This window comes from Scatophagus argus, chromosome 9 (genome assembly GCF_020382885.2).
Source record: "Scatophagus argus isolate fScaArg1 chromosome 9, fScaArg1.pri, whole genome shotgun sequence".
NCBI lineage: Eukaryota > Metazoa > Chordata > Actinopteri > Scatophagidae > Scatophagus > Scatophagus argus.
The window spans coordinates 6,637,824-6,663,566 of NC_058501.1; the positions used below are offsets into that span (position 1 = coordinate 6,637,824).

The following is a 25,743-nucleotide window of genomic DNA, read 5'->3' on the forward strand; positions in this document are numbered from 1 at the left end:
AAAGAAGAAAAACGTTTTATTCGATAAAGATGTTTCATTTACAGACATAAACGATTAAGGACCTCAGTGCAGACAGGTGGAATCTCCATGTTGTCTTTATAAATAGCATTTACTGTACAGCTTGTTATCTTTCATGGTCACAGAGCTATAGCCTTAAAGTAAATGTACTAATTAATGATATTAGTTTAAGTTCTAAAAGACAAAAAGGGATGGTGAGGGACAGTATTATCACAGCTGGCTTACTTCTATGTAGCAGCTGGAGAATATGGCTGTTGTAGGCTCCAGACAGGTGCAGGAAACCTTTGCATTTGGGGGAAATAAAGGTCTTCCATTGTCCATTTCAAGTTCGATCAATTACAGAACCAAACTTGAAGACATAAAGAAAAAAAAAAAGAATTAAAGATTTGGTTCTGATCACATTGCTAGGCTATTGGAGCTGCCATGTTGCTCTAAGTGGCTGTGGGTGAACAGAAGAGTGAAGTTGCGGACAAGGGCATCTAGGACATGGTGATCTGCATGGACTCCAGCATCTCCTCCACCGCCTTCATGGAGCATTTGTTCTCCTTGGTTCCACGACCAGCCAACTGCATGTCAGAGGTGACAGGAAGAGAGACACCGAGTGGACAGACAAAGTAAGAAAGAGGAGTGGGGAGGAGGGGGAAAAAGACCATCAGCTTGTTAGGAGTTTCAGCCAACTAAAGCCATGGAGACACAAACACTTGAACACAGCAAAAGTACCACAGTCTGCAAAACTAAAACCAAAAATAATCAGAGACAACAGTGGTCATCAGAGAGAATTGGCAAATAGGTCATGCTGTGTAAAACAATACCTCTAATTAGAGGGTTTTTCCTCAACTGTTGCATAAGTGCCATTTTAGTTCTCTGTGTGAGTGAGAGCTCTAAGGCAGAATGCCCACATTTACAGATTAGTCCACTTCCATAGCCTCTAGTACAGGAGTACATAACACTCCACTCTAATTTCTGCAATGTGTCCAAAGGGTTTCACAGGAAGTGCCGCAAATTTTAATCCACAAGCACGTACAGGATTACTCATGTGTGAACATCCAGACACACTTTTTCTAGTCAATTAACATACAAGGTATCCCCTTAAAAATACCAAAGAGAAAGACAACTTCCTTAACCTTGGGCAGTCGACCAGGGATATAGTAAAGGGTAGATTAATTAACCTCACTTCACCCCCATTCATAGATATAGACATAAATCTCTTTGTAACCTTTCAAAAAGAATTTAAAAGTGGACTTTACAGGAAATGTATGAAATTGGTGTGATTTAAATAACATGAGTTCAGTTAGATATAGATTTTTGTGCATTTTTTCCTCACGGTTGCCATATGTTAAAAGAAAAAATAAAGCTACATTAAAAATACAGTTCATTGTAAATGTATAAGACCAATTGCTCTGTAAGGCTATAATTAGGCACAATGGTGTGTTGTAAGCATGCTCACAATGACAATGCTAACATTTGTTGATTGTCATCAAACATGAAGAACAGCTGAGGCTGATCGGAATGTAATACGTTTTGCCTTGATTGTTCACAAAGGCAATGGACAAATAACAACTAGAATCTGATGATGGCACTAGATGAAATGTCAAGGTATCACCAAAGTCGTTACACCATGTAACATAGGACAGTGAGTTGTTGGCTGTGCCGGGAGGGGGGGGGGGGCATCCGATCGGCGCTCTGGGCAGGCGACGTGCGGAGCGGCCAACTGATCCAAACACCTTTGCCCGATGGCATGCCGCGAGATCTTTCTAACGTTAGAGATGTGCCACAGCTCAAAAAAGGTTGGGAAACACTGACATAGGACATGTAATTTTGAAACCTCTGTAGGTAAAATCCCTAGGACAATTTGCAGCATCTCAATCATCATATAACAGTCTATGTGTAGAAACATTACAAGTCTGCAACAACTTCAATCCAGCTAAAACGGAAATGACTAGCAGGAGGCAACAGCACTGTGGCAATAAAGTCTTTCTGATTCTGATTCTGATTCTGGAGTTCTTTCAACTGAATCAGTGTGAAAACACAAATACAGTCAGGGGATACTGTTTCAGTGTTGCCTCTGGACAGGACAGCACTTTCTGCATATCCTCCAAGGTGAGAGATGTACCACTTGAGAGTGTGTGCACTCTTGACCAGAAAGAAACACATAAGGCAATGCTTTTAACACTGTGAAGCATTTATTCATTCAACCTTTGGCCTTGCTTAGACTTTTTCAAACAGGAATTAAGTGTTTTTTAAATCTAGCCTATAATGTATTTCCATGGCAAAAGTTTTTTCCCTTCCTCTTTTGCCAAACTCTAACTTAGAGATGGGAGTTGGCGAAGGTGTGCAATTAGCAATGTAATTTCCAAGTGTGACTCATTCTTCTAGATTTAGGGTGTGTGTGTGTGTTGGGGTAGCTTTAATGATGAGTGCATTTCATTGCCTTGCTGCCTAATGCACCATTACCCCGGGCCCGGTAGTCAATTATCTCCTCAGCCTGAGGTGAGACCACCACATTAACTCCTGCCCTGTTCTAAAACAGTAGGAGCAAACCAGACAGCTCCACGTCTATTTAGAGGATCCGATAATAGAGTCATGACGCAGTGGGAGCCTGTGGTCCGTGACAGAGGAGCTAATCGGAGAATCTGTTTAGAGAGTCCGGGCAGGAGGGCAGACCACGGAGTGCTGCTTTGAAGCCCCCTGCACATACTAGCAACACATCTCCAGGTCTTTTATGTATCAAACAACCCCACCAATGTAATTGTCAAACCTCCCCCCACCCCCCCACAAATGCACCCTATTTCATGTGACCTCTTGCTGACATCTGCTTCCACTTGCACTCACCTGCCCACCTTATTCTCTTACTGAGGTATGACAATCACCAGGTCCTGGCCTAATAAAAGTGGACGACTGACACGAGCAACGCTTTAAAGAGGCCATCAATCAGCAAGCACAAACGCACAGCAGTCTGCAGCTGTCTTACAGGGGCCCACGCCACCGCTCCCTATTAAAAGATCGCAGAAGTGATTTAACTGGAGGTGGGGAGTAAAAGAATAAAACTAGGCAAACTTGCGCCTTATTATTTCACTAGTCACTCACAGTAACTACACACAAACATCTACAAGAGCTCAAGAGTTGAAATCCCAGTACAACCTCAGCATTACCAGGCAACTTCAACAAATACAAGAAGTTGTAAGACTAGTGAGGAATCAGAGGGGTGGAATGAAGCCCACATCATGTTCCCTGAAGGATGAATGTGTGACCAACTGAGGTGTCTTATCTTCACCAGGAGGTCAAAACCACATATAGTCAATACTTGAAACACTTGTCCACTGGCCTGAGCTGAAGTCTGTCAGTCCGTCATCATGACAACTCAACTGAAATTGTTTTCCTCTTGGCCACAATAGAAATAGTTATTTCCGCTTCATTGGAAGAGATTTATATTTTTCTTGCTCTTGTTAATCCATTTAGAGGTGTGAAAAATATGTTCCACAAAATCTCAAAAAATAGCTAACTGAAGCAAATTTTTCTATAAAATCACTGCAAAATGAAAACTATGCTCATTAAGTACAAAAAAAACTACTCAAGTGCACACAGTCATATGTCAGGCAGGTCTGATTCATTGCAGCCAAAATCACCAAACACAGATGTGCGCTCCCTGTCGAAACCTCTCCCACACCTTCTTGGCAATAAAGAAAATATTTAAGCAAGCAAAACATGTGCTACACTACTGGTTATGCTACTGTGTAATCCATGTAACAAGTTTCAGATGAAGTCCTAAGGTAGTGGTTCTAATAGGTCTGTTTCAAAGCTTGTCTGATGTAGTTACATACAGCCTGGCAAATATCAATAATGGATTCCTCACCAGTTTTAAATATAAACATAAAAATCAGCGTAATATACTGACAGAAAAGAGAGTTAATTTACGGACTGTAACAGGATTTGAGGGGAATTAAAGGGCTGTTATCATGCCATCAGCCCTTTTACCTTGCCCCTCTCCTCAACGTCAGCTATTCTGTCAAAGTTTGATGCCTTGAATGCTTCACTTCTTTTCTTCCCATATGTTTTTTTTTTTTTTTTACACTTTGGCGCTCTCCTTTTTTTACCCTTCTGATTTATGACTATAAGCTAGCAGTTTGAGATATTCATCTTGTCCCCTGATGGGATCAAAGACTCTCTAAGACAGTGAGGTGAGGTCAGCGAGTATACTGATCAAAGTGGACTCAACATCAGTCGAGACATCTGATTGAATAATTTTGTTGACCAAGCCACCTCTACATTTTTCTATTTATTAAGGAGATTTATGTCTTCATACATATTAAGTGTTAAACTACACAAAGCATACTGCACCTCCTCTTCTCTAGGACAGTTCATTCCACTCAAACTCAAACCTAAAGGAACAATTCAAAGTTTAGAGGTCCTACATGACACTTCTACAAGAGCTCCAAAAGAGCAGAGCCATTCACCGCTGAATTAGTCACAAGCACATTTTTTCCAACAGAAGCCTCATAATTTTCTTAGCGCTCAACATGTGAAATGTGTCTATGAGTGTGGTGAGACAAGGTCTTTAGAGGCTCAGTGGGGAGCCTGTCTCTCAACAGGACCCACACATGCTGAGGAAGGAACGGCTTATTACACGTTTAACTGCTGATGCCCAAATAGGCAACACATATGGCCCGCATGGCAAATAAGATAAATAAATATTAAATATGCTTTTATATGTGGGTTGCCGTGACACCATTTTAGTGATAGCATCTAAACAACTCCTCCCTTTTTCACCTCCTTGCTTTATATTACGAGCACACATGGAAATGGTCATATCGCAGAGTCACAACATATACCTTAGCTCTGCTAACACCTCCTCAAATGGGTTTAATTTCACATTTAATTTCAAAGATGCTTGTCAAAGAAAAGTTATGAAAAGTTAAAACATGTTATTATGTTCATGAATTTGCTGGGGACCTCCTACATTCACAACAAAGGCACTTGAGGGACACGGAACCTCACTTTGAGAACCACTGAACTCAACAACTCTCTGCTGCAGTCTAGTGTGACTGTTGTCCTGGAAGAACAGACTTGTGGCTCTGCAAGGAGCTCATCTGTGTAACCAGCGTGTGGAAATGAGTCTCAGCAGATGCTGTGGCTTTAAAATCAACACATTAAGAGTAAACCTACCCAGACACACCGAAAGACATTTGGGTTGTTATAACAATAATGTGAATCAAGGCATCCTTCAGGGCTGCTGTGTATTTGGGGGTCATTTGGTGGTGGTGAATGCTTTACACATACTATGCAAATGAGGGGATTTCTGGATGTCTGGATATTGTGTGCAAATATCCCAGAAAAACTAAAATGCAACAGAAGAATCATAAGCTAATATGATTGGTGGTTTTCACTGTCTGGCAGAAAGAAGATGGATGTGGGAAAAAGTAAAAAGAAGCTTTTCAAACAGAGACTCCAAAGATGTGGGGGAAAGACAAGAGTAATGACAAGAATTAAATACATTATGCTCTAAGAAGCATACTGAACATCCGTATGTGACTCACCTTATAGGCTCTGTTTATCTGAGAGGCAGCCCAAGCAGCATACTTCATGTTGTCCTTCTTCACCTTGGCACTAACTTTTGGACTGGCAGCGATGTGACTTGCAGACTAGAAGGAAAAAAATAGGAAGAAGCAAAAGAGAGATCAGTGAAAGGGGTGTTCTTATATCAAAACCTGGTGAAACAGCAATAAAAGCGTAACTGAGATGAATGTGCAACCACTCTTACCATCTACCACTCCACTAGTCATTGTGGCAGAATGAAGAGAAAAAACAGACCTTGGCCTGATGACACAGGAGAAATCATTTATGGGGAGGAAAAAGTGAGTGCTCTAATGCTTCGTACGTAAATTGTCACTTAACAGGGCCTAATTTCTCCAACACCATCGATTCCCGGCGATGAAAGGACCTTGTATGTCTTCGAAGAAAAAAAAAGTGGTGCACAGGGAGAGGCACGCTGTGTGAATCACAGTCTCTGCCTGCCCCGACAGCTCCCCTCCGAACCACAAATCTGTGTCTTTCCCATGTTCCTGCCATCATCCCCACACAGCAAACCCCAGAAGGCTTACCCGGCCTGCACTTCAAAGCCCTCCCCACCAGTCCGCTGAAACTTTAACTACACACCAATCAACCTGGCCATGTTTTTTAGATCAAATGGTTTGGCTTCTGTATTTTTTAAGTAAGCATTTTCTTTATTTCTTTTTTTAACTCAACAGAAGCCTTAATTTAGATTATGTCAACCCGGACAGGCTATCCCCAAACAACAGTATGCACTATTATAGAGGGGAATCCCCACACAACTGTTGTGAGTAACTAACCCACAACCCAGCTGTGGTCAGTGCTACCAGGTCCTGTGTCGAACTGATTCAGACAGCAGGAGATGGTGAAAGTTTCCTGCCCTTTTCCTGAACCTCTTGCACCTGTCAAGATCTGGACCACTGAAACTAGCTGACAATCTGCAAAACACACTCCTAAGACAGAGTGGTGGTGGATGACTTGTCAGGAAACCATACAGGGCCTGCTCTGTCTCCGGACAAACATGAGAGTTAACAGAAGCAAATGTCTTGGTTTGACCCTGCTTTGCTCTTCCTATATTCTACACCTCAGCGCGCTCTCAGAGGGTATAGACTGCCACGAGGTGTTTGGACTACCTGAGGACTCCCAGTACAGCAAAGAGGAAAACACTGGAGCTCTGTGTGTTGGACCTGCTTCCCCTCTCCATACTTTACTCCCTGCACCACTTCGTTTGTGTTTTTATGTCAAATCTCACTTACATATGATGCATTGGCACTAGCAGACAACATCCTGTTTAAACAAATATGTAGATGAAAGGGCTGTTGGGCCAAGACTACAATCAAACTGGCACCTGGTGGGATAATTTGCCTCTGACAAAGTGCTTGCAGCAGTTTTGCTGCTCTCTCGCGCGCATGCTTTTCTCTATTTTACTCAGTGACTACTTTATTTATCTAAGCCATAAACATAAAAAGTCTCACCAAAGGGGTATTATTACTAAAATAAAGAGCTCCAGAGGAGCAAACTTTTCCAATGCTGGAGTTCACCGTCTGAGTCAGCAGTGAGCTGACCTGTCTGACAGCCCCTTCATTGTTGCCCCCCCCCCCCCCCCCCCCCCCAAAAAAAAAAAAAAAAAAACACACACATACAAGTACAGTCTTGCTTGACATACTCAGTGGCCAGCCTCAACCTTGACAAACCGCAGAGTAACAAAAAAGGTTCTACTGTTTTTGCTTTTTTCTTCCTCTCCCTTGCTCTCTCTTTCCCTCCCACTTTCTCTTCATGCAAAGCAGTACTCACCATATACAGACCAAACAATGCCCTCATGTTTCGGTTGTTCAGCCTCAGAGCCTGGGCAAAATACTTTCTGGACAGCTCCAAGTTTTCCAGCCCCCCCTGAGTGTACTTCACCTGTGTGAGGAGGCATTAAACATGGCCAATAAGTTGGGCTAAAAGGCAGCTTGAGCAATGACAGCATGACATCTGAATAAGCAACACATGACAACCCTGTGTAAACAAATCTCTTTTCATGAGCCTATATTCCCAATGACGTGAAATGGATGTCGGTGTCTCTCAGTGTTTCAGAGAGGCACCATTCACAGAGAGCTAACATTTATTCCACAGTCTGCCCCCATGCTTGATGATGGACATCCAGGCGGGTACCTACCTCAGCGTACTGCTCACAGTACAAGTGATTGTGAGGATTGGTCATCATCAGCTCCTCCAGACAAAACGCGGCTTTTCCATAGCTGTGAAAATGACAAGGAAAACAGAAGGCCAACTGATACAGCTGTGGAAGTGTCATCTTTTAGCTTGCTGTGAACTGTGAAGCACAACAACTATGGCAAATAAATTTCCAGGTATAAATCTAAATTGAAGACTACAAGGGTCCACTTTACATGTGACGCGTGGATCTGTAAAAATCCACCACAAGACGTAAAGTTTATTTACAAGCTTACAGTAAAGTTATTCAGTCCAGACAGTTGGCAAAGGTAAAAGCCTATCTACTGTGGTGATTCTCCCTCCTTTGGGGACACTGAGGATCAATCTTGTCAGTCTGTGTGTTTTTTCAGCCTTTAATGTGTAGTTAACTACCTTCCTGAGGTCAGCACTACAGTAAGAGCTGGCACACTGTGCCTATACTCAGATGAGATCACTTCTCAGCAGCAGACTGCTGAGCTGTTGACCTCACACTAATCTGCTGCCACTCCACTTCTAATACACAGTTTCCCCTTCACAGGCCCAGGCCAGGACGAGCTAAGATACAGTATATCATTGAACACAAAGCCATAAAATGTCTGTGCATCATCACCAAATAGAGCCCAACACGCACAGGCCAAGGCAAAAGCAGACCGAAAATGGGACTACACGGGCCGTCTATCAGCACATTCATGTTTACGTTTTTACTTTTTTGGCAATGTAATTTTTTTCATTTTTCCTTGCAAGATTTTACATGTTTCTTTAAAAACTTCATCAGTTAATAAAAACCTAAAGGCCGCTGCTTGCGTCATTTGGCTTCTAGGCTGCAAAAGAAGGGGAGTAGTTTCATTTGCGGGTAACAAGGGAAGTGCTTAGATGCAGAGTTTTTTGCAAGAACCAAATGTTGCCTGCTACAACATGAAGAACTTATCAGTCTATTTAAAGTCCACCATGGTAACTAGCTGAAAGATTAACAAAATAGGAGGGAGAGGAAGGTGGGAACATAGAAAGAACGAAAGAAATAGGGGGATGGGGTTGGGTAGAGAGGGAGATCAGAGAGCTTGGAAGGTTGGGGGCTGCTTACAATTACCACTTCCTCTCCATAAAGACTTTCAGATGTGCTCATGCAGTGGCCGTGGCCTGCTCCATCAGCCATCAACCAGAATATTGTACCAGAGCCAGACCCTTACCTCTTCTACTCTTCCTCTAAGCCATCTAACCCCACCACTGCTGAGCTACTCTTCTAAGCTCACTCTTCACCACAGTTCTTGAGTAAGGTTGTAGCCACCATCATTCGCGAGACTGTAAGAATCACATTTGTTTCTTTTGGAGGTTAGTAAAACCATCAGCAGTGGCTTTCCCCCCATTTCAATACCACATTCTGACTGCATATAATACAAAAATGGATTCAGACTGTGCAAAGTATGTTTGAAAAAATGATTACTATTTATCCTGTAATTCTGGATGACCAGTCCAATTTTGTTGAACAGTCTCATAAGCTGGGTCAGAATGAGCCAACAGCAGATTCCTACAGAGGCTCCATGCAGTACTTGCAAACAGACAAAACAGTCTGCTGTCTAAACAGCACGGGCTCAAGGATTGTTTTAACAGCGTCAACTCAGAGGACATTAATTAGATTTTTAATGTGTTAACATTGATGCCTACTGTGACCCCAGAGTGCAGAGACATACTGCTTTGTTTATTTTTAGCTCCCAGGGTGTTGCGCAGTGAGGGGAAGAGAGTTTATTTCTCTTCCCTGCTTCTCCATCACCCTGTGTTTTCTCTGGCTGGGGGTGGGGGGGGTGGGGTTGCCACCACCTTCTCCTGGGAATTTCACAGCAAGTGCTTTCTTTCTCTCTGCTCCCTGCTCTATTCCTCTGGAAAAGAGTGCCGATAATGCCAGGCTATCCGGAAGAGGTGGAGGAGGGGAAACAGGGAGTTTGTAACCCAAAATAAAGAAAACAAAGAAAAGAAATTGACACGCCTGTAGATAAGGGGCTGTGGGAGAGAATGGTGTGATATTAGAAGTGTTGGGATAAGCTTGGAGATAATCCGCTCACCCCTGGATTTCCTCTGGCCACTACAGCAATAAAGCCTCCCAGACAAAAGCATGAAATATCCAATAAGTAGCCTTCTCACAACACTACACATTCCTGCTCCAACTGCCCTCGTACCAGAGCAACCAAGCAACCCTAGAGCCCGCACGCCCCAACACACATACACATATAAAACCATAGTTCAACTACAGATACTGCTTCACTAACTTCACTAAGAGGGATAAAAGGTGATACAGACAAAAAAACTAATTCTACACTGTTCTTGTCTGTCTAGCAATTCCCCTTGGCAACTGAGATATCAGTGGGAGGCCATGGAGTCTGTCTGCTCTCATATGTAGTAGAGGGGGCTTAAGACTGAAATCCTATTAAACAACTCTTATGTGACAAACATGGACAGGGCTCCATTCAGACCCCTGGCTGAGTTAGGCATCTCATCACCTTCCATTGTGACCATCCAATGGCCCTCTGGAGATCAAGCCATCAGTCTGATATGAAGCCCAGTTAAACTGACAGGTACACCTCCAACATATGGCTGCCTTACTTGACATTTAAGGCACATTTAGAAGACAAACATCTATCACTACTCATCACAATAAAATAGCTTCACACACAACACATACACATCAAATATTCACTTCAGAAAGTAGACATTTTTCGATGCAGGATGTTTGGACCTATCCCAGGTTCATTTTTTGCCCTTTTTGCTATCATGATGAATAAATTAACTTTCATGATAGATTTTGGTGAAGCTAACATGTTGCCACCACCCCAAATGTGCTATGGTGCATGAAAAATTTGTGAATACTAAAATCATACTGTCACTTAAATTATGAAAAAGCATTTACTCATGTTCATTGATGTACAGCTCTGACAACTCATGCCACGCTTCTTGGTCTCCAACAAACCTGTAAACACAAAAGGACAGGGGTTTCTACACCAAGTTATGTCAGTATTTCAAAACAGGGAATGCATTTGTAACATAGTAAAATAAAGAAAAAAAAGTCATCAACAACCAAGCCAGGATAAAGAGTTTGTTGGCATTTTATGCACAACTTGCGCCAGCTCAACTGAAAGCAAACTTGGTTTGTAATTAAAATGAAAGCCAGGGGAGGTGGGAGGTCATGTAGAAACACTCACTGCTCCAGATATTCATTGAGCTCCCGTATGGCTTCAGTGCTTTTCCCCTGAGCCTTCAATATGGAGATCTTGCGCTTCCTTGCTGCCTGTAGAACAGAGAGTAAACAGGATTAGGACTCCTTGAGTGTTTGTCTGAAGGGGGTGAGAGGATGGAAAAGTGTATGAGTTGTGTGTTTAAGTGTGTACATTAGTGTCTTTTCAGTGCACCACAATCCTGCTCTAAGTTTTGCTCTGAGACTGAATCACTTCTATAAGATGAATCAGTACTTTGGTGCATTACAACAACAGCAATTAAAATAAAAGCACAAAAGGCACAGACGCTTTAGAGACTAAAGTTAACTTTGACGTAATTGTAGCTAGTTAGTGGCCATGTCCAAAAGAAGATGGACACACACATTATGAGTCAATGTTTGGGAGCTAGATTGAGCTCAGTGGCACAGATAAAGTGGTGAGTCATCCCCCAACCAAGTGGGGAAAATGGCACACTCCCCCAAACCCCAACGCCTATCTTCCTGCCGGCACGGCACGCATCTAGTGCTGCACCAGCTCAACCTAGATCAGCTGAAAATAGCTTTACTTTGTTTTGATGTTGAAATGACCTTAAGGTGGATTAGATTCTCATCAATCTGAATTAGAAAGTATTATTCCTACCCCTCTAACTTTTCCAAATGCCCCCCCTCCCCCAACCCTCCTCCTTTTGGTAGTAAGTGAAAACCTTAACAGGAGGCTGCCGCTCCATTACAAGTGAACTGCTCTGCCACAGCCTATTTTATTTATGGACTGGCACTTGATTGAGTGGGGCTTCCTCTCTTCCACTCATAGCCAAATCCATTGATGGCTGTGTATGAGTCATGTCTAGGGGGCTGTAAATTTGGGCCTTTTCTGACACGGCCATCACAACAAATCCACTTATCCATCAAGCTGGAACAGGGACCTGCAGATACAAGCAAATTTTTAGACTCTCTCTCTCTCTCTAAAAAGAAAAAAAAAATACATACAGGCCACAAGACAACACATTTGTTGAATTCCAGCATCAACAGTAAGGACTTCTACCTACCATATAATGTGTCTCATTCTCAGACACACCATTCATACCTGCAGAAGTGTGAAAGATCAACCCATTAATTCCTCTTTGATGTGTTTCACAGAAAGACCACAACACTTTACATCCTCTATAAGCCAGTAGAACTTGATGCTATGTGAGATTAAGGAATTTATATTCCCTTCACAAAAAATTAGAAGCATGTGGAATCATTCCTTTTCCAACACCATTACAAGCAGAAGAATTAAAATTTAACAAACAACAGCAATGCTGAATGTGGATTTTTGCACTTGTGAACTCTTGCCATCACCACACCAAACTCTCCTCGCTCCCAGCATTTTTTAATTTCCCATATAAAGAACCACTTGGGGCTCAAAGGAACATATGGAAGCTGGTAGCCCAGAGAGTCAAACAGCACTTTATTAAATGAGAAACAATTCCAAACCACTCCTCTTTCACCTCCTTTCTCTAACTAATGATCCAGAAAACCTGGCAGTGGGTCTGATACGTCTGTTGTCATGATTCCTTTTTAATTAGTGCACTGTGGAGACCTTAGGAGTAAGAACTGGATTATTTACATCACCATTGGCTCTTTGCTATGACCTACGGCAACCTTCCTTTATTATAATGATAAACATCACAATGACGGTGGCACACCAGGCACACTGTACATATTTGAAATTGAACATATAGAATAAGGGAAAAGAAAGTGCAAAAACAAATTCAAACCAACATTAATGCTATGAAAGATAAAAGACTTGTTTGCATCCACAGATAGCAGCAATGACAATTTACTTCCAATTATGATCAGTCAAAAAACAGAAAGTTATTGCTCATCGGTTAATTTTGTGAATATCCTTCACATTATGTAATCAAGAAATTCTGAACTTGGGCTGTAAATTTCAGAAGCCTTGACCCAAGCAAATATAATCTTGTCCAACAATCAATCTGTAATTGCATATGATTGTGGGTAAACCTCAGGAGTCATCTATGTGACCTCAGTGGCTTATTTAAGAAATATTAGTGTTTTATACTGCACAATTAGGGTAAAATGAGAGCACTGGAATTTGTTATTAATGCAAGATCTGAGGCAATGGTAAAAAAAAAACAAAAAATGAATTGGTACATGCCTGCATGCAAATGTTGTGGACAGTGCATCTAAAATACTCACAAGAAGAAATACAAGGTGGAAAGAAATGCATTTACACACGCAGACAAAAATTTTGCCAGATCATTGCTGTAGGTATTGGAACATAGCAAGCAATGGAAGGGCTAAGAGTTTGAAACATTTTTTGGACACCACCATGGCAAAAAAGAAAAAAAAAAAAAGAAACAAAAAAAAAAAAAAACCTTGAGCAATTTTTGTTGATTCAACAATTTTGGTTAATGGGTACCACATCTATTCCACAGCCTGTTATTACAACAGCTCAGTTTCCAATCTCTGCTTCGCATGCTGGGACGCCTCGCAAGTCTTCCTTGTGGTCGCCAATTTTCCGCCATTTCTCAAGCCCATCCCGTTTGATTCTCAAAAGCATGTAGGCCAACATGTGCGTAGTCGATAGCCCTAACTCCAAGACAGGTGACCTGAATGATGTCATCTTATCATTGCTCCACCCTCCACCACTACGCCCAAGTCATTCAGGACAAGGATTGTGGGAAAAAGGTTCAAGGTTAACATCCCAGGGACAAAGGACCTATTTGTCTGTTTTGTTCCATTTCCGGCCTTGGTTTGACTGACAAGCTACACTTACTTGGGTGGCAGCATTCAATGCACAGAGACCAGGAAACTGACCATTCCCTTTCCGAGGATGTCGACGGAATACCCAGAAGATCTGTGCCATGTCGGGTGGTGCCTTGGGATTAACTGAAATTACAACTCTCATTGTCCAAACAGTGGATAAATGCAATGAAAATTGCTGCAAATAATGGCCACAAAACCATAAATTTGCTGAGCAACAGCCTTTTTTTTATATGAAACTGACAAGGTTACAAGTAAATAATATGAATTGAAGCTTTTATTTCAATCTTGTTTTGGACATTATGACAGTGACAAAAACCTTTTCAAAAGTTTTGCAACCATCCCAGCGTATTTTATTCGTCTGACATGGCATGGACCAAGCAAGTCAGCGCCAGCATTTTCGACAGCATCCATACTTAGTGGACATACCAAAAAAGAAGAAGAAACAAATCCAAATTGTACTTCAGCCCTCCCAGACTTGAAGTACAAAGACACTTTCACAACTCCAACTCATGCACACTTTGGTTGTGACATTCAGAATACCTCTTGCCTTAAAGATATGTATATCCCATTACATGACCACTCCTCTTAATTGCTATATTACCAAGTTGCCATAAAAACAGTCCCGTCCCTTATTTGAAAGGCCAACTTGCCAATCTGACTTGCAAACTTCCAACTGCAACAGAAAGTGTAAAATAAACAGATGGTTTTGGAAAAAGTGAAGGTGGGTGTGAGACCCTGTGTGAAGCAACAGATGTGGCTAAATAGAGATGGGAAGGTTAATCCTCTATACCACTGTGCGAGTAAGCAGGGTGGGGTGCACCAGAGCAAAGTAAAGATTATTAGTTTTTGCTTTTATATGTGTAAAGCATGTAACTGATGATATTAAGAATCTTTGCATGGCACCCAAAGCACACATATCTATACATCATGAGCAGTGAGAGAAAATGTTTAATACATCTAAAGCAATCCATATGTCAGTATGGCACCAGAGACTTGTTGAACATCTTTGGGGTGAGGGGTGAGAAGTACAGCCAAAATAAATAAGGTCATGGTTTCTTTTGAAAACTCTTTAAAAGATTTACTTTCTTGCATGGCCACATGTCCTTATGGAAACAATTAAGAGCAGGTACATTATGTTTTGAGTTGGTGGTGTGGGATTGGCAGAACACTGGCTAAACATGCTTCAGCAAATCATTTCAAAGCAATGAACAGTAAATTGAAAAGAGAAGATAGCAAGGAGAGAGACTGAGGCGAGGGGCTGTGAGGCTTGTCTGTATTAATCTCACAGAACATGGCAAACTTTGCACCTGAAGCTGGTTGACAGCAACAGAGAAGGTGGGACAGGAGCCCAACCCTGTTCATTCAGGCTGGGGGTCTGGAAGGCCCAGGAAATCACTATCTTCAAAGACCCTTTATTTACGCTTTCCTTCCACCAAACATGTCTGCCACTGACTAAGGACATGAATCGCCCCACACCCACCCAGCCCCTAAACACTTAAACACTTTTCAGTTGTGTGGGTGATAGGCCAATCAGCACTGAGGTTGAGGTCAGAGAGGCTAAACGGAGTTTAACTTAGCAAACTCACGCTGCTAACACCAGAGTGCCTCAGCAAATTTAAAGCCTTCCAAAAAGCTGAGACCGCAAAGTAAAGCAAACTAGAACCCTAAGCAGAGGGATTTTCCCCTTTCTTTCCCTGCTTTCTCAGTCTTACCGTATTGGTGGGGTCGTCTCGGAGAATGGCATCATAGTCCTTGTTGGCGTCATCGTACCTTCAGAGAGTGAAAAGAGAATACAAATTTGTTTTTTTAAGCAATTCCAGCCCCCTCGTCGAGAAAAATTAGTTGGTGGGAAAATCAAGCAGAGTTGAAGGTAATCAAGTTTCTGTATACAGAGTGGCAGGTTTCTATGATTACAGTGAGGCTGTACAGAAATCAGTGGTGATCTAAAGGAAGAAATAAACACTCATTTAAGTTTAGGTTGCTAGTCACACAGCTGACATCGTGAGAGGCTTCACAATGAGTCATGAAATCAATACAAACAAAGCACACTGTTCTGATGATTGTATTTTCATTTGATTGTATCCAGCTTGATTCACCTTTAAACAAAATTATACTTCTGCTTTTACATCCGTTCAGATCTGCAACTAACTTGTTGGTTCAGTTCTCTGTCTCCTGGCCAATATATATTACCACAATATACAATACACATGTAAGAGCCTGATAAGCAACAATATCCAGCAAAGTGAGCCTCAAACTGTTGGACTGAACCCACACGATTCTGTTTAAAGGGGAAATTTATGAGCTGTAAATATCAAATCATACAGTAAAGAAATCTAGGAATCGGAGGCATGTGCACTTCACCTGTCATGTCAAATCAGGCACTGAGGGATGATTTTAGAACTTTTTTTCTATTAGAGGAAATCTACAACCCTGAAGTTCTAGTAGCCAGGGATCAGTGATCAGAAAGTGTCCCGCCCACAGCCTGCAACAGACAGAAGCATCTCTGGTTCCCATTAGCACTGAGGAGCCCCACTTCCAGCACTGTTGCTTCCCTCACATTCACTTTATTACTCAGCCACACTTTGGGAGATTTCAGATGGCACCAGGCGAGCACTCACAAGCCACTTTGATTTGCTGTATTTATTTAGGAACCGTGCGTGTGTGTGAGTGTGTGCGTGGAGGGGAAGGGCCTTGCTGTTTGTAGCTGTGTCATTCAAGTGTAGCTCTGTCTGCTGCCAATTAGATCCCAGTGTGGCGTTTATTTAATCTGACAGCGCTGAAGTAATCACTCTCAATTATCACATAAACTCTGACATAACCGATAAACCAGCAATGGTGATCCGGGTGAGGAATGTAAGCAAGATAGAAAACAGTCTGAATTATTACCCTTACTCCAGACTAAAACACTTTCCTACTCCATTTTGCAGACTCAAAAATAAAACTCATCACTGAGGAGGTGGGGGCTGAGATTGTGTGGACATGTCAATATTTACACGGCTTGTTTGGGTCTCTGCACCAAAACAGGATAGGAAAGACAACATAAAAATAGAGAAGGCAAAGAAAGAGGAAAAATACACAGAGATGAGGAGTAACAAAATAAAGAAACAGAGAACTAGAAACCAATACAACCCACCCCCCATCACCCCCAAAATAACAGTGGGATCTGACCACTTCCTTCCCGGGAATCCCTAACTCAGGCTAAAGGGCCACAAAGCTCCAGTGCTGAACCTTTCCTCTTTCCCTATTCTCCGGGTGATCCAATAAAAACACATCCTACCCCACACACACACAGTACTTACACACACCCAGACCATTGTACCACTTAGGATCTGCTAACAGTTTCTCACCCCCAAGCCACCCAAATTAAGCACCATGCAGAAGAGCAAAGCTGTGCTTTATTTTTGCCTCCTGTGCCTCTGGAGCTTTTGGTACCCAACCCAATGCTTACCTTTCCAAAGCTTCCAGCCTCATGCCAGATAATCGCTTCACTCTGTGGCTATCTGAAAACTGCTTCTCCAGTTCCTGTAGACAGGTCTGCAAGGATGTGGGCAGGGGAGAGAGACCAATTATAGTTGGCTGTGACTACACTTTATGTTAAACTATTGCTCTCACACACATGCCTCTACAGATACAAACCACCTGGCTTGAAAATGTCAGTTCTGGCCTACGTTTCAGTTAAATAAACTTGATATACTGATATAAAAATACAGTTGTAGTGAAAGTCTGCTGTTACTACTGTATGTTAACTATTTAGGCTACCATGTTTGCTAATGCACGAAGCGGAGTGAGGATGATCCTTGGTACTTCTTCCCTTTCCCCTACAGAGCTTGAATTTGTTTGATCACACAGTCATGAACAAGGAGAGGAAAGATGTCTGCGTAGATTTTCAGTCATCCAGGTCATCTTGCATAGAAGAGCTGCGTTCTCACACACAGCCATCATGTGACTCATTAGAGTCTCATGTTTCCAGGTGTGAGCGACTCGCCCACCCCCCCCATAGCCACAGTGTGACTCGTCAAATGGGTCATGAACCCACCCTTTCATGGTGTGACTTGTAAGGGTCACATGGTTCCTGGGGGAAATGAGATGTAAGTCTCAGGGAGGGATCTCAAGGCTGCACTGAATGTGGTTGATAGGTGGTGGCACAGACCACTGCCTTTGTTAAGGAAAGGCTGTTGGACATAGATGGCTTCCTTCACCCCTCTCTCAAACCATCTGTTTTCACTGTCCAGGATGTGAACATTACTGTTGTCAAATGAATGTCCCCTCTCCTTAAGCTTGTTAAACTCTTCTACGCAAGGTGAGGAAAGGTTACAATAACATGCAGCTGATTTGTTGGGTTTGAATGAAATGAAAAAGTCTGCACTGTAACCTGAATCATTTGTGCTATCCGTCAGCTCAAGTCTGGTCGTTCTGCTTTTTTTTTAAAGTCTGGCAGCCAGGCTGAAAGAATAGCTAACAGACAGCTGATTCCAATGACTGAGTTCTGCCTTTTCTGTAGTCAATGAGTCATTCTTTACCAAGGGACTTGTTTCATCCATACTGATTGGAAATGAACCATTTCAATTACTGTGACCTTTTATGTTTTTTCTAACCCACACAGATTTCATTAGAGCTGTGAATATTTCAATGTGTACATGGATTAAGCTTTAGGATGGCAAATGAAATGAGGGGAAAAGTACTTGAACACCATAAATGATGGCCAAGTTCAGCTAACACTTGAAGCATGCTTCTCTACTCATTTGCTACACCCTTTAATTCCAACTCTCAGCAAATTGTTTTTCCATAGTACAGAGTAATACCATTTGGCCAAATAAAAATCAGATTTTTACATTTGGCAGAGGTGGTGCTGCAAAGTAGGAATGGCTGTGAGCGAGTGAGTGATGGGTTTTGAAGCTCTTGGGTGTGTGAGGAAGAGCAGTAAAAACTTACCTCGGCCAAGTCATCCCGACTGCAGTCCAGGGCTGCGATCATCACCTGCTCATAAATAATCCATACTGGGAAAAAGAGACAGACAAAGAAGACAGTGTTAACGCCCTTTCCATTTCACTGTCTGCTGTTACATGAAAAAATAATATATTGAACTGTGCACTTGACAACTCAACTTGTCCCCAACAGCTGCACATCATGTTGTCAACTCACACAAACAAGCCTCAATGATGTGAATCAACAGCTTAGACTTTAAAGAACTTTCACATTTCATTTAATATGTAATGCTACATCTACTGTTCTCTGTACAGAATACACTGAAGGTAATGCAGCTTTCTGAAAACCAAATACTCATTAAAAACTTGCACAGCACTACAATGACGAATAAATAAATAAATATATAAATGAAGAACAATTTCAACTAAACGTCCCATATGAGGCGTTACAGTCACATTCCCTATACTGAGTTGGGAATAAATTACTAATTGAATTTCAGAAATGTTACACTGTAAATTAGATGTAAAGGTGTAACATTATCAAACAAAACAAGATGTTACATTTACTATAATCACCTCCCCTAATTTAAGAATGAAGTTAAACTATCTGAAAATTAGCACACAGCCCCAAACACAATTTATTTTACCCATTATTGGATGTCTTCCTAATACTTTGCACTGGTATAACTGACACATAGAATATGTGATCTTTGAAAGAAAAAAAAAACTCTTTGCCAACATTGTTAAAAACACTGTTAATGCGTCGTGAAATCTAAGAAGCTGAACTAACATTTCTGTACATGCCATGCTGTTTCTCATGTGACAGTGTAAAAAGTTACTGTAGTTCACATGCCAGAACAAGTTTCGACAGCTAAATGTGGTTGGGTTAAAAAACATAGTGTCTGTTTTCACTAAAAACATAAAATATGCATTTCATAAACAGAATATAAAATTTATTTGATTAGCCATTACATTAAAGCATTAGCCATATCTTTGCATAAAGATTCTAAATATCTTGACACTTTGCACCACAAACAGAGTTATTAATGAGTGTTTACATTATAGTGAATTATTTTTGGAAAGTGACTACATCTCTAATCTGCAGAATCCTCCAGAAGGCTCTAAAGCTGCCAGGGACTACAGTTTTAAAATCCTAAATGAAAACAGGTCCATCAAACACTTAAGGAAAAACTTTCTTCTTTCCAATTCCAAACACACACACACCACAAAATTTGAAAATAATGGTGCATCACATACACTGCAGGATATTTGTTAAGATTATCACACCAGATACAGGAACAAATGCATCACCTTACGTGATCTCTCTCACATGATCTAATAAGGAAACAGATGTAAACAAAACAGAGACTAATAAGTTGCTGTAGAAATGCTTTACAGTGAGCAAATAAAGCAGAAGGCTAAATAAGTTTGGGTGAGAAAACGGTCGGGTGGATAACTAGTATGATCGCTAACATTAGCCTTGAGGACTAGACAATGTATTGTTGCTTAACAACATCCAAATTTTAAATTCTAAATACAAAACATGTTTGAAACTACCTGGGCTGTCTTGATGAGTCTGTGAGCAGTTCATTAAACCCTCACATTACCTCGAAATGAAATTCTGATATGAGCATCGATCAACCAAGGTCCCAGACCTTGTTGATCAAGGGCGGTGGAGCTTGGGATAAACTAAATCACAACTCAAGTTGAAACCTAGCTTAACAATTGTCACTTTAAAAAAAAGAAAAGATTTCTGCATTTTTAACACATGGGTAAGATTAAGACAAACTGCCATACTGATTTGTACAATATATTGTACAATGGATGCTCTTGGTCATATCAACAATTGTACCATTATTATCCACTTAATATTTGTCCACTTGTTGTTAAGTATTGTCAAAGATGATTTTTAGATATATAAAACCAATCTCAAGCAAGTGTGAAAGTTTCAGCACTCGTTTTATGTATATACATGTAGAAAATTCATCATTAACAGAAAACCATTCCTTCAACATGTTTCACTTGGAGGTTTGCTATAAAAAAGATTAAATGTTTTTTTTCTTTCAGTCAACTGTAACATTATAACATGCTGACTAAAAGCCTGGCTACAGAAGCCAATTAATGGAATTAATGCAACATGTTAGACAGACAGCCCTGACAAGCAAAACAGACTTGTTCAGCCAAATGAACAACTCTTGTTAATTGAAAAGAATAATAAAATGAAACTCCACCAAAAACTGTCAGGTTATGCCAAAACAAACAAATGCCTCTAGTTTTTCTTGACTTTAATGATTCCAACTCTTGTTTTGACAATTGCCATCTCATTTCACAGCCAATTTAAGAGCTGGTTTCAATAAAACCATGGCATGGTAAGTGTTTATCCGCCTCTTGTGAGGAGTGTATGAATCATAATGACTAGAGGAACAGGGAGAGTTTTATGGGGTAAAGCAGCAGGACAGTCCCATTATAAATGAAACCCTGTCCCATGATTTGTTTATTGTCGGAAAAAAAATCCTGCTGCTTCTTAAGTAAACTCTTTATAAGATAATCTTTTGATAATCCACATTGATATACCTTTCACACCATTACATTTGGACAACATGATAGTGTACCAGTATACCATGCAATGACAGAAATGTGTCCACAGGTAGTGATTCTGCACAACTCTTTCTTATCCTTAGTGTTACTGTTATGTATTCAGGTAAAGCTACATATTAAATCAGCACTGGATTCTCTTTGATCTGCAAATCTTATGAATCCAGCTGCTTTGAAAGGTAACCTGATTTGGCCAGTTGAACTCCTTGCCATGTTCTCACATGACATAAGAGAGGTAGTCTGATGCAGTAACAAGCCTTTAAGTTGACTTGCCAATCACAGCAAAAAAAGACCGCGACAAGAAAATGTAACAAGGAGAGTGAAATTGTAAATATAAAGCAGGAGGCATCCCAGCCACCCCCAGCTGAGGGAGAAAAACTTGTTACCACGTCCGTCTTCCATCTGTGGACATGGTTTGGATTTAGAAATTCAACAACAAATGGACAACTATACTTTGCAAAAAGTTTTTGTTTTATATGGAAGTTCCAAATATAAGAATAAATAAAAGAAGAAAATAATCAAATGTGATTAAGTTTGGTACAGTATGGTTATTGCCAGTTGTGCACAATACACTAATATTGAATTATCAACCTGATAATAACTTAAATAGTACTTAAATAAATTATTACTTATAAATAACTTATATTATATCGGCTATTGTGAAATCATAGCCAATAAATAGAGTCAATCATGCAAATTGCTTTCCTTGATTTAATGTACCACTTACACACTCGGGTAAAGTAGGTGGTAGTACACACCTTTAAAGTTGGTTTTTAATCCTCCAATTAATACAGACAAGAACAGGAAAGAGAACAACTGCAGAATGCTGCCGCACCTAAGTAGAGCCACACATTGTAGACTTGAAAGCCAAGCCTGTTGTCACAGGTGTGGATGTTTTTTACAGCTTCTGGGGAGCTAACATGATAGCAATTGCCAATACATATTTTGCAATGATTTAGGGAAAACTATAAAAAAAAAAAAATGTTTTAACAGAACAAATATATATACTGTTATGGTGGTATAAAATTACAGTTGCCGTAATGTAAGATTTTGGCCATATCACCTGCCCTGTTTACAATTACTCTCTTGTTAACTGTATATAGCCATCTTTCAAAGTTCGTTTTGGCTTTGACTGATTAACCTTTTCTGCCATCTCATCTGTGTGAGCAATCCAAAAGATACAAAAGGTTTACCTGTTTTCACAGATACTTTTCCATGTAGTTGTATTTCACTCTCAAATCACCTAAATATCTGTTTAATGCTAGCAATCTTGTATTACTGGATTTGGCTTTTCAGCCTCGACTTTGTCTATCTGTGTTTTCCACATCACAGGAAACCTAAGATCCATTCAGAAATGAAAAATATAAACCACAAAAGAGAGGACAGAAAAACAATCTAGCCAGCAGAAAATCACCCACTTGGATCAATCACATCTCACACAGTTGTACAGATGAACCCACAGTCAGTTATACAGGGACATTCAGTGGTTTTCAACGCTATAAAGCAAAGGATCCTCATTCAAAACATGTTTTTAAGCTTTAAACAGATGTGGGGGGTATACTAAGAAGTAAGTCCAACATAACAACGTTGCCTCAACAAAACCTTAAACCCCAGTCAGAGATAAAGACCATCACAACAGTGACTACCCAGGTTTTCTTCTTCAGGATCTGTGCGCATTCCCATAAAAAGGGACGTTTAGGGTGTCATTTGACTCTTCTTCCAGCTAAAATGAACCTATCGTGTTCCACCTACTTCTCTCAAAAGGAACGGGCTGTCAAAATGGAGGACTTTGAAAAATATAACACTGATGCAGAGGGCAAGAGAAGAATGTTAGCAGAAAATTACTGGTGTGTAAATTTAGAATATGCATATTTTACCATTTAGCGTACTCTCAGTGCCTTCTGTTTAGTTCTAATGTGGAGTAAACAGGAGGCACAAGCTTGATACAGCATAGTCAAACATTAAATTCAACATCTGCATTTTATTAATATCTATTTTATTTTATTAGCTTTGTCAGCTGTGTAAAACAGATTCATCATTTACTTTTATATTATGACACAAGAACTTCTACAAGAAAGCAGAGGCAAGCTGTTGTTTTATTGTCAGAAAAATTTGCACAGAAGTTGTTGTGTTTAAGGCCACAACTGTTTCCACTTTAGTGCGTTTACAGTCTCCTGTTTGAATATAATAAGATGAAATGATGGGGTGAATGACATACTGGTACTGGTGTATGAAAGGGTATTCTCATCTTGTTTTATTTCTAATGGTCTGTTTGAAAATAACAATGTCCCTTATAGTGTATGTTGACCAACTCCTCAGTGTCTCTGCTTGCTAAAAAGGTTCTCTGAACGATGCAGAGTATTGCATTGATTTGTTTAGTCGTGACACACTTACTATCATCTCCCAGTTTGGATGCATGCTCACTGATGAGCTCTTCACCAACATCCACAATCTGTTCACTGTTTCTGCAGTTATCTTCTCTCCATTTACGCAGTTTGTCTCTCATCTCTGTGGACAAAATTGTTAAACCATAAGGACAGCTGTAGTCTTTGTACAATTTTCAATACAAAACATCAAGCCTGGTCCTTTAACTCTGTGACTGTACAATACCCGCTTTGAGATGAAATCGTGGAAAACAAAACATATGAAGCTTCACTGTTAAACGTCCAGCCTGAAGTTACATTAAAATGATCGGAGTATCAGAGAAATAAGTACAAGTTGTAACCACTACGATTGTTTGTGCTGTGTGCGTTAGTACGCAAGTGCATAAAATGGCACTGTTTCTAGTGCATTGTTATTACTGTGTTATTATGTATTATGTATTTTGCAGAAACAGAAATCTATTGTGGCGGAGCGATAGCTTTAGTTAGCCAAAGACGTGACTGTCTCGTCACGGCAGGCTAACATGCCACAGGAGTCGTCTAGTTATTTGAAAACAGACAGAGATCGCTTACAGCTTTACATGAAGCATTATGTTAGTACTACCGACAACTAAGTCACAAATGGCGGATACTGAGCAGGTATGGATGTACTGTAAGGATGAACCCTATAAGTCAGCTAACCATGCAAGCTAGCATTAGCTAACTCCATTACACGCTGACTTTCTAGTTCCCATTTTATACGAGCGAAGACTGTCCCTCATGTTTGTATAACAAAAACACACAGAAAACCGAATGCCTTAGACATAAAAACAGTCTCGGTTGAGGACAGCGAGTTTTAAATTTTGTCTTACCTTCCCAACCCACATCGTACATCTCTGATACGGACGCCATCTTTTCTCTTTTGACAACCTGACAACATACGCCGTGCCTACGTCACTGCCAGCGATGGGCGTTCCAGACGTTGCTAACAACAAAAATAACATCAATAATAATGTATTATAGTCAATGGTATTATAACGCAATAATAATATTGATGAACGTCTCGGCTGATTTTCTAAATTGTAAGATGTTACATGACTGATAAAATTAAAAAGCTTAAAATGTATATCAAAAGAATAAATTATATTAAAAAGAATTAAAGTTTTTCCCGTGCTTGCACTCAAGTTAAGCTGATTGGTCATTTTTTTACTTTCAAACCTAAATTATACAGGCACAGGGCAATTGGGATTACATTATACTATAAACCAGTATTTGCATATCAGTTGCACTGTTCAGCAGCCATACAGCATGATGGTACGCAAGCTACAGCAGACATTTACAAATCCAGATGATGTTGTTTTCATGCTCAGTTTCCATTTTTATAAAATTCCCCTACTAAGTATTGGGTAGGACAGCTAGCCTAGAATCAGTTTGCTTCAAAAACATGAAATCTGCTTTCCAAGCACATCCACCATTTATCCTGATTTCCCTCAGGAGCCCCTGTGAATCTCATCCTCTAACTATGCATGCTTGCTTACACACTTCTCTTACCACATTACACACTTGTTGATGTGGGCTCAGCACAAACTTGCCTACAGACACATTTTAGAGATCTGATGTCATATCCAGTGCTTCTCACTACATATAGTCTACTGTTTTGCATACTGTTCTATTATAAAAGACAAGAAGGAGATTTTGTTTTTTAAAGAACACACACTGATATTGTAAAGCAGCCTAGCTTTATCGAAAAGGGACAAGTGCACCAGGGAATGATGAAATGTCATCATCTCTGTCAAGGATACAAATAATATCACTGCATACATTTTAAGTTATGCTCAACTTTGGAGATCTGTGCACTTGTAATTTTCAAGTCTGCACATGGCAGTCAGTTGATATGTGGTTGGGTTTGTGCTGGAACACAAAATACCAAAGAAACCACATTAAAACAATCATACACTGTCCTTTGGGGTAGAGGGCTTTCCCCTGACTGCCAAGGTGCCACTGAAGGCCAAGGCCCTAACAGTGACCTGCAATAAACACCATACAGCATGTGACTCCTGGGATTTGAGGACATGATGGTAAAAGCCCTCTGTGAACATGCTGTGTATAACTTTGAGATGTAGCTGGA

At 40.6% G+C, this 25,743-nt stretch overlaps 1 protein-coding gene across 1 annotated transcript; it reads right to left on the minus strand.

Annotated features, from left to right (window-relative positions):
* Window positions 1-24,600, minus strand: emc2 (ER membrane protein complex subunit 2). The gene is made up of 11 exons (XM_046398408.1): window positions 24,488-24,600; window positions 23,650-23,763; window positions 18,668-18,732; window positions 17,184-17,269; window positions 15,448-15,505; window positions 10,953-11,038; window positions 10,661-10,720; window positions 7,727-7,808; window positions 7,360-7,470; window positions 5,553-5,657; window positions 1-584 (listed from the first exon to the last, which is right to left on the minus strand). Exons 1-11 carry the CDS (start codon window positions 24,525-24,527, stop codon window positions 498-500), a joined length of 894 nt encoding a protein of 297 aa, XP_046254364.1. The 5' UTR covers window positions 24,528-24,600; the 3' UTR covers window positions 1-497.
* Between the last annotated feature and the right edge of the window lie 1,143 nt (window positions 24,601-25,743).